The sequence below is a fragment of the Hyperoodon ampullatus genome, assembly GCF_949752795.1.
Source record: "Hyperoodon ampullatus genome assembly, chromosome: 16".
Classification (NCBI taxonomy): Eukaryota; Metazoa; Chordata; class Mammalia; order Artiodactyla; family Ziphiidae; genus Hyperoodon; species Hyperoodon ampullatus.
In genome coordinates, this window is record NC_136929.1 from 62,057,846 (window position 1) to 62,071,158 (window position 13,313).

The 13,313-nt window shown below is 44.1% G+C and overlaps 1 protein-coding gene across 1 annotated transcript in view; it reads left to right on the forward strand.

The window, feature by feature from the left end:
- The window catches only part of WDFY2 (WD repeat and FYVE domain containing 2), a gene marked incomplete at its 5' end in the record, with an annotated part of 168,081 nt that extends 155,092 nt beyond the window's left edge, over positions 1 to 12,989 (forward strand). The window contains 5 exons of the mRNA XM_079721758.1: positions 2,802 to 2,907; positions 6,758 to 6,859; positions 7,720 to 7,850; positions 10,706 to 10,814; positions 11,852 to 12,989. Of these exons, the coding sequence (XP_079577884.1) occupies positions 2,802 to 2,907; positions 6,758 to 6,859; positions 7,720 to 7,850; positions 10,706 to 10,814; positions 11,852 to 11,881 (478 nt within the window). The 3' untranslated portion in view covers positions 11,882 to 12,989. The remainder of the gene's footprint in view (positions 1 to 2,801; positions 2,908 to 6,757; positions 6,860 to 7,719; positions 7,851 to 10,705; positions 10,815 to 11,851) is intronic.
- Positions 12,990 to 13,313: the final 324 nt, after the last annotated feature.

The following is a 13,313-nucleotide window of genomic DNA, read 5'->3' on the forward strand; positions in this document are numbered from 1 at the left end:
TTTTTTTCTTCTCCCAAAACAAAAACACAGACACAGTCGTATTTCCTTTTCATTACTGCACCTGGCATAGTCTCAACCACCCATTTTAATCATAATAATTAACCAAAGTAACTAACTCATATTTCATGGAGTAGATTGGGAGGAGGGACAATGTGGATAATTGAGAACTTTCCATCGCATGCAGACATTTTAGCACAGCTAGACTAGCACAGCTCATGAATCACATGACATCAATTTCTGCTGTGACATACATCACTTTTGCATCCCCTGAAAGTGGCAAAAAGAAACACATTCATTTGACATGACTCACCTCAGTTACAGCCTTTCTACAGCACACAAAAATAGGCAAACATATATAATCATATATGCTTATTATGCTTTGTAATTGAAGTTTCAGTTACTTAGAAATTATCTAGGTAGGTATCCAATGACTATCAATTAGCTCAACTTACTATTAGTCCATTGTAAGTTACCTAAAGATCTTGGGAATGATCTTTAAGTTGATATGCAATAAAACATAATTGCTGTATATATAAAAAGTTTATCAGAATAATTAATTGAACACAAACTTATTTTTCAAAATCTTAAACATTATATAGACATAATATTAGCTTATTTGACTAGTTATCCTATATAAATTTAGGAGAAATCAACCCAAGTAAAACAAAATGTACATTTGCATTATATTTAACACTGGTTAATCCAGAAAAAGACATACCTGTGTTTTAAAACTCATCATGCTAGTCTTATTTGCCAAAGAGTTACCCTAATTTTGTGAACTTGGATCCTTAAAATATCACTGAGTTAGGGTATATTTTCTGTGGAATAATTTTTAAGTCTAGTAAATTTAAAGTTTTAGAGGTTCAGTTTCCTTATTTTCTGTGAAGTTCAGGAATATTTAATTTATATAAGTGCTTGCTTATCTTTATAAGCAAGTGCTTATAATATAAAAGATGCCATGATCTAATTTATTGGTACCCTCCGGAAACAGGAAAGCATTCCATACACAAGAGGTAAAGCCCCTTCTGAATTGCAGACACGGACGCACAGAGCTTAATGGCTTCAGTCCTACAACTGCAGCGCAAGTGAAAAGTAAACACAAAAGCACACAAAAAATCACCAATCGAGATTTCACAGAGTTATTCTCCTTCCCAGTGGCCACAGAATTCTTAATGAATTTGAGCTCAAAATAGAAAAATATTCAAACAAAAACAACAAAGAAACCAGATTCCTTGTTCTCTCTTTGCCACAGGAGCATAGGTCTCTGTCATCTTTTGTTGGTGATCAAACTGTCAGACCCTGAAACTGAATTCCCCACCAAGGGGGAATAACTTGTCAGCCATGTATGAACTAGAAAGAAAAATAAAACACAAAATCAGTAAAGAGGGCATGAAAACTAGAGAGACAGAGGATCAGTGAAACTCAAGTCTGTTGCTGTGTTGGATTCACCCTGGGAGCCGTGCTGGTGCCTCACGTCTCGGGCAGCACAGGTTACCTGGCTCCGTCAGGTACACCCAGTGGGCATTTCGTTGGATGACCTTACAAATATAACATGAACAGATGGCACAGATTTTATTTAATTGATCATTTAAGGAACCAGTAAGATTATAACCAGTTCAACAGCTTTTTTCCTTAAGTGTTGGTAACTGACAAAGACTACCTCTTCTGGGGGCCTTAGCATCTTACACGAGCATTTTTAAAATTTGAGCTATAGTTGATTTACAATGTTCTGTTGGTTTCAGGTGGACAGCAAAGTGATCCAGTTATATATATACCTATTCTTTTTCAGATTCTTTTCCATTATAGGTTATTACCAGATGTTGAATATAGTTCCCTGTGCTATACAGTAGGTCCTTGTTGTTTATTTTACATATAGTGGTGTGTATCTGTTAATCCCATACCCCTAACTTACCTCTCCCCCACTTTCCCCTTTGGACATAAATCATAGGAATATTTTCTTAAATCAGTCTCCCAAAGCAAAAGAAATAAAAGCAAAAGTAAACAAGTAGACCTAATTAAACGTATAAGCTTTTGCACAGCAAAGGACACCATAAACAGAACGGAAGGACAACCTATGGAATGGGAGAAAATATTTGCAAATGATGCAGTCGACAAGGGCTTAATTTCCAAAATATACAAACACCTCATACATCTCAATATCAAAAAGACAAACAGCTCAATCAAAAAATGGCAGAAAAGGACTTCCCTGGTGGCACAGTGATTAAGGATCTGCCTGCCAATACAGGGGACACGGGTTCAAGCCCTGGTCTGGGGAGATCCCACATGCCGCGGAGCAACTAAGCCCGTGTGCCACAACTACTGAGCCTGCGTGCCACAACTACTGAAGCCCGTGTGCCTAGAGCCCGTGCTCCACAACAACAGAAGCCACTGCAATGAGAAGCCTGCACACCATAACGAAGAGTAGCCCCCGCTCACTGCAAGTAGAGAAAGTCCGCACACAGCAACGAAGACCGAACACAGCCAAAAATAAATAAATTTTTAAAAATATGGCAGAAGACCTAAATAGACATGCCTCCAGAGAAGACATACACATGGCCAACAGGCACATCAAAAGATGCTCAACCTCGCTAATTATTAAACGAGCATTTTGACTTCTTTTAAGTGTTGAAAATCTTGAGTACTCTCCCAACGTTAGCATGTTGACAATTCCATCCGGTTTCCAAGATCTGCTCTTGGGTGGGGCTCAGGGGTGAGTGTGCAGGTGACCAACTGCTGTGCTTCCTTCCCTCAGGGCTCTCTCTGATCTTGGGAACTGTCACTAACTCTTGCTTCTTTCGCAGTGACAGAGTCCAGGCCCTGTCCTATGCACAGCACACGCGACAGCTCATCTCCTGTGGTGGTGATGGTGGGATTGTCGTCTGGAACATGGACGTGGAGAGGCAGGAGGTAGGTGTCACAGCAGCCACCGGGCTGGGCTCTGCAGCTCCGACCCTGCTGGAAAAAGCTTCAGCCTCCCCGCCTACTCACGTCTTCTTTCTTTTATGAGTAAACCATGAAATAAAACATGTTGTGTCAGAAAATTTAAAAATTCTAGTATGAAAGGAGCTTCCTTTTTCTTTTTTACCCCCTCATAAATTGGCACGTAACACTTAACGTAATGGAGATTTCATAAGAATTTCAACTGAGACTAAGCTGGCTAGACTTTAAATCTGTTGTACTATTACAACAGCAGTTCAGGCGAGAAAGAGGAAGCAGCTCTTTTCAGGTGAGTAGCCGTTTGCTATAAAGTGCCCTACGAAAACAGAAAGCGTAATACTTTATGTTATTGGGGGAAGTGGTGGCTAGTGTGTGAGAAATGGTATTTGATGAAGGATCCTTAGTTTGGTATTAATAGAAATATTAGAAATAATTTTTTTGTGTTTGCGAGTCATATTCTAAGCAGTTCTCCAGTTATAAATATATACGTTGTCATTGTTTGGCATATATTTAAGTTTTATCATAACATTCTTTTTTCAGTGAATTTTCTTTTTCATCTTTGAGCATCTTAACAACTGATTTGCTTACTGAATATCCCCTTTGACAGGTACTTTGAAGTTAACCATTTTCTCATTTCCCTAGAATTATGCTGAGTAAACTCTCCCTTTGACAGTGTGTATTCTTCTAATTTATTTCCTTGCAGGATGCGAGAATTAGAAAAGCAACACTTGAAACATTAGACAAAAGCCATTTCCCAACTTCTTTCCATACCCTCACCCCAATCTCATTTCAAGGGAGTAGTTGCTATTACCCATAATGCAGTGCCTTTCCAATACCAGTAATTAAATGCTTAAGGAGATTGAAGCTTGATTTGCTCAAACCATAAATCCACAGGAGTTCTATTAGTAACTAATTAAAATGATCCTTACCGTCAGGAAGTAGGGAATTGGGGACTTTACGCCCCCCGTGGGCGTAAAGGCAGGGATGTTGGCACAGTGTGTACTAGCCGTGCTAGCCAGGCCCCCATGTGACTCGTTATTCTGCATGGTGGCCTGCTTTGGGTGACAGACAGTCACACCTGGTGTGTCCTGGCTTCTTCCCAGGCCTGACTGACCAGACTTGGGAAGGGGAACCGCTGGGCTCTTTTCCCTCTATGCACACAGCCTCCCTCCCTGACAGACAGAGGCCCAAAGAAGGATAACGATGCGGTGTTCCAGAGACGGAACCAGGTGGTTGGTGGGCAGTCCTCTGAGCCATCTTGCTTCAGTTATGCCTTTTGACATGAAAATATATGGGCGCTCAGTACTTGTTGACTATCTTGAATCTTCTTGAGCGATTTAAAGCTCTAAATGAGCAGTGGTGGTTCCATCCACTTTTTGCACATGTCCCATTTTGCAAACATACATCCCCTGAGGTGTATCTGTGGAGCTGCTTCCTAGGCATGGCAAGTGCCATGCAGCGCTCAGCTCAGGAGGCCTGAGGTGTAAGGAAACTGTCCCTGCCCTGAAGGGCAGGTGGCCTTTCTGGAAGAAAAGACATGGGGGAGAAAAATTCAGAGAACTATTCAATGGTAGAAATCATTCAGTCACAGCTGGTGTGAGTTAGAGCATCCGGGTGGAGGACTGTCATCATCGGCTGATGTTCTCAGCGAAGAGTTTGTGGCAGGAGAGAGTGCTAAGAGTTTGACGGGCCTGAGTGCACTCTGACCAGAACAAGAAGCACCAAGAGCAAAGAGCGGGCAAGGTGGTCGCACACAGAGGCAGAGAGGAGGGGATGGCAGCCGAGGGGTGGGCCGGCGGGGGGAGACCTCAGGTGGCTGAACACAGATCAGGCAGACATCCCATAGGTTGTACATGTGTTTGTACAGTTAATGAAATGCAATTTCTCACAATTTTATTATTTTTTTAAGTATATATAATACAGGTTCTTTGTAGAAAAGTTAGACTGAGTACTCGTTAACAAAGAGAATGTCAGTTATTCACGATAGCACCACCCAGAAATACGGCCCTTCACATGTTGGCAAACATCCCTCCTTACATTTTTCTCTGCAGGTACATGTCAGATTTTTTTTTGGACAAAAAAATGGAATCGTACTACACATGCTGATTTTTCCCCCCTTTTCAGAGCCCTACTGTCAGTTCCCTCCTCATAGACACCCACTTATATATTTCATATGTGTCCTAAACCAGCACGCTTCCTTGTAAAACGTGTAGCGGGGTGTGCGTTTGTGTGTGTGTGTGTGTGTGTGTGTACGTTTTTTGTAAATCTTCCTGATTTTCCTGCATCATAAGTGTACTGAAAAATCACAACATAGATAAGTCTTTTAGGGGTAAAATGTTGTCTTCAGCTAAAAAACTTTGGATTATTTTATTAAATCTGTCTTTAAACGAATTAAGGCATGAAAATTACCAAGTAAGTGAAAGGCTTACTTCTTTTCTTCAGTTTTAATAAAATAAATAGACTAAGAATTAGAGCTCTTAAAATGTCCCCTTTTTACTCTTTTTTTTTTTCTGTGAAAATATGTAGCTTTAGGTTCATTTCTGCTTAAAGGTAGGGGAATAGGCTAAGTCCCTGAGTCTGTTCTATAACAGCTCTTCCTCAGAAAAGGGTTACATTAACAAAGTCCTTCCTGAGCCTTTACTGTGCTGCTGTCCGTTGTGAAGCCCATAGAGGGGAGGCTGTTGTTTACCATATTTCTCAAGCTTGTTTGATCTCAGGCCTCTTTTACAGTAAATGTCCTGTCAGTCAAATTGGCGTGCCCTGGAATTCACTTTTGGGAAACCCTGGGGTTGGGTGTATTTTCCCCAATTCCTTGGGTTAGGTAATATATGGAAAGAGACCAGTCTCTCTGCCAGAGGATGAATTTACAGAGTAGAGCATGGAACTCTAGAAGCAAATGTCGCATCACCCTATGCAGAATCTATAAAGATTTGATAAAGAATAGCTTTAAGCTTAACGCATCCTTTAAACCTGTTTGACATAGTTCAGAGTACTCGCCATGGGCTGGGGTATAGTGAACAAAGCCAGGATATTTATTACATGACCCATGAGGCAAGGAGCGGAGCCTTACACCCTGCCGGGCCCTGCCAAGACAGAGGACCAGCAGCTTCCCTGAGAACCCGCCGCTGTGGTCAGGTTCTGTCCCTCCAACGCGGGTAGCTGCGTGCATGTGTAATAGGCAGGTGTGTGTAATTGTACACAATCAGAGCAAATATAATTGCATATGGTCGGGAAGTATGAGATAACGTCCTAAATCCTCAGCACAGCTGCCTGTGGTGTGGCCCCTGCATCCCCTCCAGCCTCAGCCCTTCATACCCTCCCCAACCCCCCTTACCCCCACTTTTCCCTCCCCTGCTCCCCCCTTACACACACCCATGCGCTCCAGCCATCCTGCCCGCCTCTCAGCCCACTGTGCCTGGTCTGCCAGGCATCCCCAGGTCTCAGCTTGTTATCATTTGTCAGAGACAGAGCCCTGAACCCCAGCCCAGGTCATCCCGCTCTCACAGCACTCTGTGCTTCTCCTTCTCAGGCCTTTGATCCTTACACTGATTCAGATAATAACTATTATTAATAAGATGTTCATATTAAGTCTTCCCTGATAAATTACAAGCTCCACGATGGTAGAGATTCTTTCTCTTCACCACTACATCCCCAGGACCGGACGCATCCTAGGCGTTTAGGAAATATTTTCAAAATGATTGAGAAATCACACCTCTGTTTCTTAGAAACACATCTTGATTATGTACGTTTCGGCAGTGACATTGGTTCCACTGTCTTGGCTGCTTCTCACTGCGACCTGTTGTGTGCTTTATTTGACAAGACCCCTGAATGGCTGGACAGCGATTCCTGCCAAAAGTGCGGTCAGCCTTTCTTCTGGAACTTCAAGCAGATGTGGGACAGCAAGAGAATTGGCCTGAGACAGGTGGGTGACACGGACGCTTCCTCAGAGTGTAACCGTGTAGAAAGAACTTCACCTCGTGATCTCGGAGGAAGTAGCGCCCCTGGGCGAGAGCTGCGGTGGCGGTAAATGATTGCCCTGGAGTCACTTTGTGACCGCACGCTAGTTGATTCCCTTTCCCTCCTGTAGCTCATTCCTGCTGCGTTCGGTTTCCGTAGTCACTTGCTGCCAGTAGTTAAGGGATATGATTTTAGAATTCTAGTGGCATCTCGTGAAATGTACCTTAAAATTAGAGGGGCCGTGCTTAGCTTATATTGGTACCAAACCATGTAATTATATAAGTGCTGTTTGTTTATTTCTTCTTAATTTCACTTTCCTTCCTTCCATCTTAGTTTTAGGTATTTATATCTACTTATAATACAGCATTTTCCATCTGATTCCACGGTTGGGTTTGGTCTGCCCCCAAGGAAATCAGATGCCAGTCGCCTAGCTTGAGCCGAAGTGTAGACAGTGGGTTGAGTCAGGTTTCGCCCCAGTTCTTATTCACCCAGCAGCAAAACCTCTGGAGGTGGCACTTCTGGACACCCAGCTTTAAGATAACCCGACCGCTGGGTGGGTCCTCTAGTTCATACGGTGATAATTGGAAAGGACCGAGACTGGGGAAAGGCGGGGGGTGGTCTGGGGCCGTGGCACGATCACGTGTGCTTCCCAAACAGTCCTCATCCTGAATAAACAGTCCAAAAAGAGGAGCACCTGGCGTGTTCCTTCAGTTTCCCGGGACACTCTGGTTTAGCATCCTCACCTGGATGCTATGGGTCACACCTGAGCCTACCCGGCCAGGCCGAGGCGCGCAGCCGCAGGAAGCATGTTTTCTCTCCCTCCAGCACCACTGCCGGAAGTGCGGGAAGGCCGTCTGCGGCAAGTGCAGCTCCAAGCGCTCCTCCATCCCTCTGATGGGCTTCGAGTTTGAAGTGAGGGTGTGTGACAGCTGCCACGAGGCCATCACCGATGAGGAGTAAGTCCCAGCGGTCCGCAGAACTGTCGAGGTTAAGGAGGGAGCGGGATCTAAGAGCTTCGCCCAGCGCCGCAGCCATGATTGATAGTGCCGTAGTCCTGCTGGTTTCTAATACAGACCGCGGCAGGTGGGCAGAGCTCTCCTTTCCACCGAGAGAGCATGTTCTCTTGTGGGCAGGAGGAGGGAGCGCACGCTGAGAAATCACCTCTGTGCTCTCGTCAATCCCGGGGGGGGGCGGTGTGCCTTGAAATGTTCTTGTAGCAAACTGTCTGTCTGCTCATTTTCTTGAGAATTGCCCAGCAGTGCAGGAGCCCTGGGTTTACTTTCTAGCCCAAGCCGGTATTATTATAGAACCAAATCAGCCCACAGGCTCCAGAGCTTTTGTTTTCCAGGAAGAGTTAAGCCACTTCTCCTAAGAGGCCAGTAGCACCAGTTGCCCAGCTGCTGAGTCTTGCTGGTCGGTCTCGCCCAATAACCCAGGACCTGAGGTTACTGTGCCGCTGTGCTTTGCTGGGGGGTGGCAGGGAGGGTGGGACAGATCCGTGTTGTCTTTTTATTTTTTTTTAATTAATTTATTTTTGGGGGGGTATGCGGGCCTCTCACTGCTGCGGCCTCTCCCGTTGCGGAGCACAGGCTCCGGACGCGCAGGCTCAGCGACCGTGGCTCACGGGCCCAGCCGCCCCACGGCACGTGGGATCTTCTTGGACCGGGGCACGAACCCGTGTCCCCTGCATTGGCAGGCGGACTCTCAACCACTGCGCCACCAGGGAAGCCCGTCTTTTTATTTTTTTAACCTATGTTCCTTTTGTTTGTTTGGTTGGTTTTTTTGGCCACACCGCACGACATGCGGGATCTTAGTTCCTCCACCAGGGATTGCACCCGTGCCCCCTGTCACGGAAGCTCGGAGTCCTAACCACTGGACCGCCAGGGAATTCCTCCCATGTCGTCTTTTTCATGTCAGCTGTTGTAAAACAGATGTAAACAGAATGCTCTTCACCAAGTTTCCCTTTTAGTGAATTACAGCAGGATCTCATAGGGAACTTATTGCCCAATTCTCCCACCTCCACCCACCCCCACACCTGTAGGGAGTAAAATCATTTTACGTACTAGATGGGTGTCTTAAAAGCTGCATGTAAATAGAAACATATTTAAAATGCATCAGAGGAGGTCAGCATTTAAAGGAAATTCTTGGCAAATTAACAAAACAAAGCATTCTCTTACAGATAACCCTAATGTTAATGTATGTGCTTTTTTCATTCTTATTTAGTCATAGCAAATATTAAGTAAGGTGCCCTTGCATAAGTAAGCGTTTATGTTCACTGGTTATGTTCTGCTCATCATATGTGGTGAAATTAATGAGTTCTCATTAAATTAGAGGGCTGCAAGAGACGGGATCTTCTAGTTTAATTCTTCGTTAAAGACACAGACCCAGAGAGTCTCAGTGACCACAAATTAAACCTAATTCTTTAATTCTAAATATTTTTAAGTGATCAGTTTTAGGATACTGAAGATCTGTTCTCCAGATTGAGCAATTAACAGCCATCTTCAGGGAGCCCATTGCCGAGGAGGCGCAACGTGAAACATGATTAGAAAACTGCAGTCTCCTGCTCCACGTCCCTGTCCCCTTTCTCACATCACTGTTTCTTCTGCTTTCTTCTCCGTGGGAGCATTTGCATTGCCTCTAGAGTACCTCGGCAGTTGACCAGCCTTCTTACTAAAAAAATACACAGATAAAAAAAATAAAAAGCAAATAACAGTGTTTGTTTATATATTGTTTTACTTGTCAAAGCATCAGAATGCCACAGAAAAACCAGGTCTGCAGTTATACCAGGGAAAAAAGGAGAAAGAATGAAGAGGCCTTAGATGAGAATGACAGTCTTGGGCATTTTAACAAGTGTGCTTTTTTTTTTTTTTTTTTTTAATGCAATAGACAAAGGTAGACTATTTTACCAGCAAGTCCTTCTGAGATCAAACTTAACAAAAGCACTGTGAGTCATTTTAAAGATTTGTTTACAGCACAGGTAGAGAGCCTCACAGACTCAATCAGAGCAACAAAATCTCCAAAAGGATGTTTAGAATCTTCATCATCTTTTGACCATTTTGGAGAGTATAAGAATCCTTTTACCCTTTTTTAAAAAATCATAACATGTCACCAGGGAATAAAAGTAGCTTTTTTCTTTTTAAAAATTTTTAAAATTTTTTTATTTTTTGTGGTACGCGGGCCTCTCACTGTTGTGGCCTCTCCTGCCGCGGAGCACAGGCCCCGGATGCGCAGGCTCAGTGGCCATGGCTCACGGGCCCAGCCGCTCTGCAGCATGTGGGATCTTCCCGGTCCGGGGCATGAACCCGTGTCCCCTGCATCGGCAGGCGGACTCTCAACCACTGCGCCACCAGGGAAGCCCCATTTTTTTTTATTAATTTATTTATTTTTGGCTGCATTGAGTCTTCGTTGCTGTGTGTGGGCTTTCTCTAGTTGCGGTGAGCAGGCTTCTTATTGCTGTGGCTTATCTTGTTGTGGAGCACAGGCTTTAGGTGCACAGGCTTCAGTAGTTGTGGTGCACGGGCTCAGTAGTTGTGGCTCGCGGGCTCTAGAGCACAGGCTCAGTAGTTGTGGCTCACGGGCTTAGTTGCTCTGCAGCATGTGGGATCTTCCCGGATCAGGGCTCGAACCCGTGTCCCCTGTGTTGGCAGGAGGATTCTTAAGCACTGCGCCACCAGGGAAGTCCCAGGAGCATTTCTAACAGTGAAGTCACTTTAGCCATTTGGCTAAAAATTAGAGCTTACTGTCACTCTAGATCTTCTTCCTTTATATACTACTGCCTTTTACTCTTAGAAACTTTCTTTGCTCCCTCCAGACGTGCACCCACGGCGACCTTCCATGACAGTAAACATAACATCGTGCATGTGCATTTTGATGCCACCAGAGGATGGTTACTGACTTCGGGAACTGACAAGGTTATTAAGGTAGGTGCTGTCTTGTCTTAGGAGCTTTCCATTTTTGGCCCTGTGTAAATATACAGGAGCCCCAAGACCACATGAGGTCTGCTCCAAAGCTTACCCTTGGCAATGAGCATTTTTGAGGACCTGCTACATGCCGTGAACAGTCACTGGCTGTACACACCAAAATAAGACATGGCTCATGCCTGAAAGGAACATCTAGTGCACTGGGGACATACTCTTAAAAAGACAGTTAATAATAGGTCACATGTTTAGCAGCCAAAAGAGTAAAATGGACAAAAATTACTGGACGAGTTCAGGAGACAGAGGTAGTGCTGCTGGAGATGGCTTCAGGAGGGGGTTTGAGCTGAGCACTGAATGAGCCAACACGTAATAAACAAGATCTTTTCCCAGTGAGATCAATTAATCCGGGAGCAGTCCTCCAGGGCCTGAGGACTGCGCTAGGCCACATGGATTTTGTGACACAGCAGAGGCACAGGACTGAAGGGGCCACACCTGTGTCATTCTCTGAGGCACCCAGAGGCTCAGGTTTGCCTCGTTCACTGAGCCCTACTTCCTGGGCCCGTTCTGGTCCCTTCTTGGAGGCAGCATCAGGATGGGGCGGTTGAAATAACCCCCTTTGGAAGCCACCAGACCTCTGTGACTTCGAGCATGTTTAAAGTAAATTCTGGGAGCCTCGGTTCCTTTTTGAAAATGAGACATCTCGTAGAACTGTTTGGAAGATGAGATGAGATAAGATATAGAAAGGACACAGCACATCTTGACCCATTTGTTGCCTCATATGTTACTTCCCTTCCCCCTTGAATGAATCTAATCTGCCTTTATTCTCCATCAGCCGGATTAAAATTTCCAGCTGCCATTGTCCTGTTTTTGAGGGTTATGTTGAACTTTTTGATGGACAAATACTATTTTATAGACTTATAAATGATGTTCGTGTAGTACTTAGTTCCTTGTTAAAAAATACACTTGAATTCAGTTATAAGGACTGTGGATGCTCAACACAGTTGAATGGTAGTTCATCAGAGATCTTCTTCTTTTTACAGTTGTGGGATATGACCCCGGTTGTGTCTTGATGCCTCTTCCAGGCACCAGATAGTATTTACTCAAGAAACGGTTGTTCTAACCTAAATCATGACTGGAGCTGTAAAGCAGATGCGTGAGTGGTGGGAGAGAAGCTGAAGAGCTGAGCTGAGCTTGCATGTGACCCGCACACATGGCGGTGAGCGGTCGGTGAGCTCTTGCGAGGGAACTCTTGCAACTTGTTCATATGATATAAAAGAGGATATTTTTTTAACAAGTGGTTTATACAGTCTGGCTGTGCTACCTTGTTTTGAGTATACTGCAGACTCAGTGTGGGGTGTTTTCAGTTTTATATTTCTCACCACTTCGTTTTAGTTGTTGCTTTGTGTGTCGGAGAAATGAGGCGTGTATAACTGTTCAGAGTATTTTCGGTAGTTATAAAGTAGTTTCCGTGTTTCCTTCACTTGGACACATATCTCGTGGTCGGCATCTTTTTCTTCTCTGTGTATCCACCCTCAGCTTCATCTGCTGTTCCCCAGAGTGTACGTATTCACGGTTTATTTGCAGTGTTTCTGCTTTTGTAGAAATTCCCTCCCATTGAGAGACCTGGAAAACCATTCGTGTGGATTTCCAAGCTGACTCTTGAATCACCTGAAGAGTGATCTGTTTGTGATATCTAGGTCATACATGTTCTCATGGAGTGGAAATGACCTTGTGTTTCTGCCTCAGTTTTTCTCTTTCCCACATTAAAAACAAATGTGAGAAAGCCATTCCCAGCCACAAAGTAGATTATCATAACTCAGACCTTCAACCCTCAGTGCCTGGATCATTTCTAATTCAGCTGGAACTTTCTGAGCCTTTTAGGTTTTAGTTTTATTGACACAGCTCTCCGTCGCTCTTCATATTAAAAACAAAACAGCAAAACCCTGTGTCCTTCAAGAATAGTGTCTTTAAAATGTGTTGTTCTATGTGATGTCACCTCTGAACCTGAACATGTTCGTTGCTGCGAGGTTGTATCCTGCTTTATTCCTCACCGTCTGTATTTTCTTCTTTCAAAACGAGATATTTAAAGATTTTTATCTTCATGTATTTTATCAGAACACTTTGCACACTTTCATACTAAAATTGTGTGACCTGAGACATAAAAGGTACTGAATCCTACAGTTCATGTTGTGTTCCAGTTGGGAATGTAAAAAAAAAAACAAAAACAGAGGGGCAGGGGGAGGCTTTAGGAAATGAATCTAAACTCTAATTTTAAGGGAATCCAGTCAAACTTGATAAATTGAGATATTCTTGTGTGTAGTGACTCAACTTGGGATATTGAAGTTCTTTTTTAAAATCTTCTTTTCGTTTGTAAAACTAGAATTGAAATTAGCAGCAGGCATGAGCTGTGTGCTCGCCCCGTTCGAAGCACTTTACACAAGTGCCACCTCGTTCAGTCCTCACCTGTCAGGAGCGCTGGGGGATCCCCGGGTCCTTGGGGTT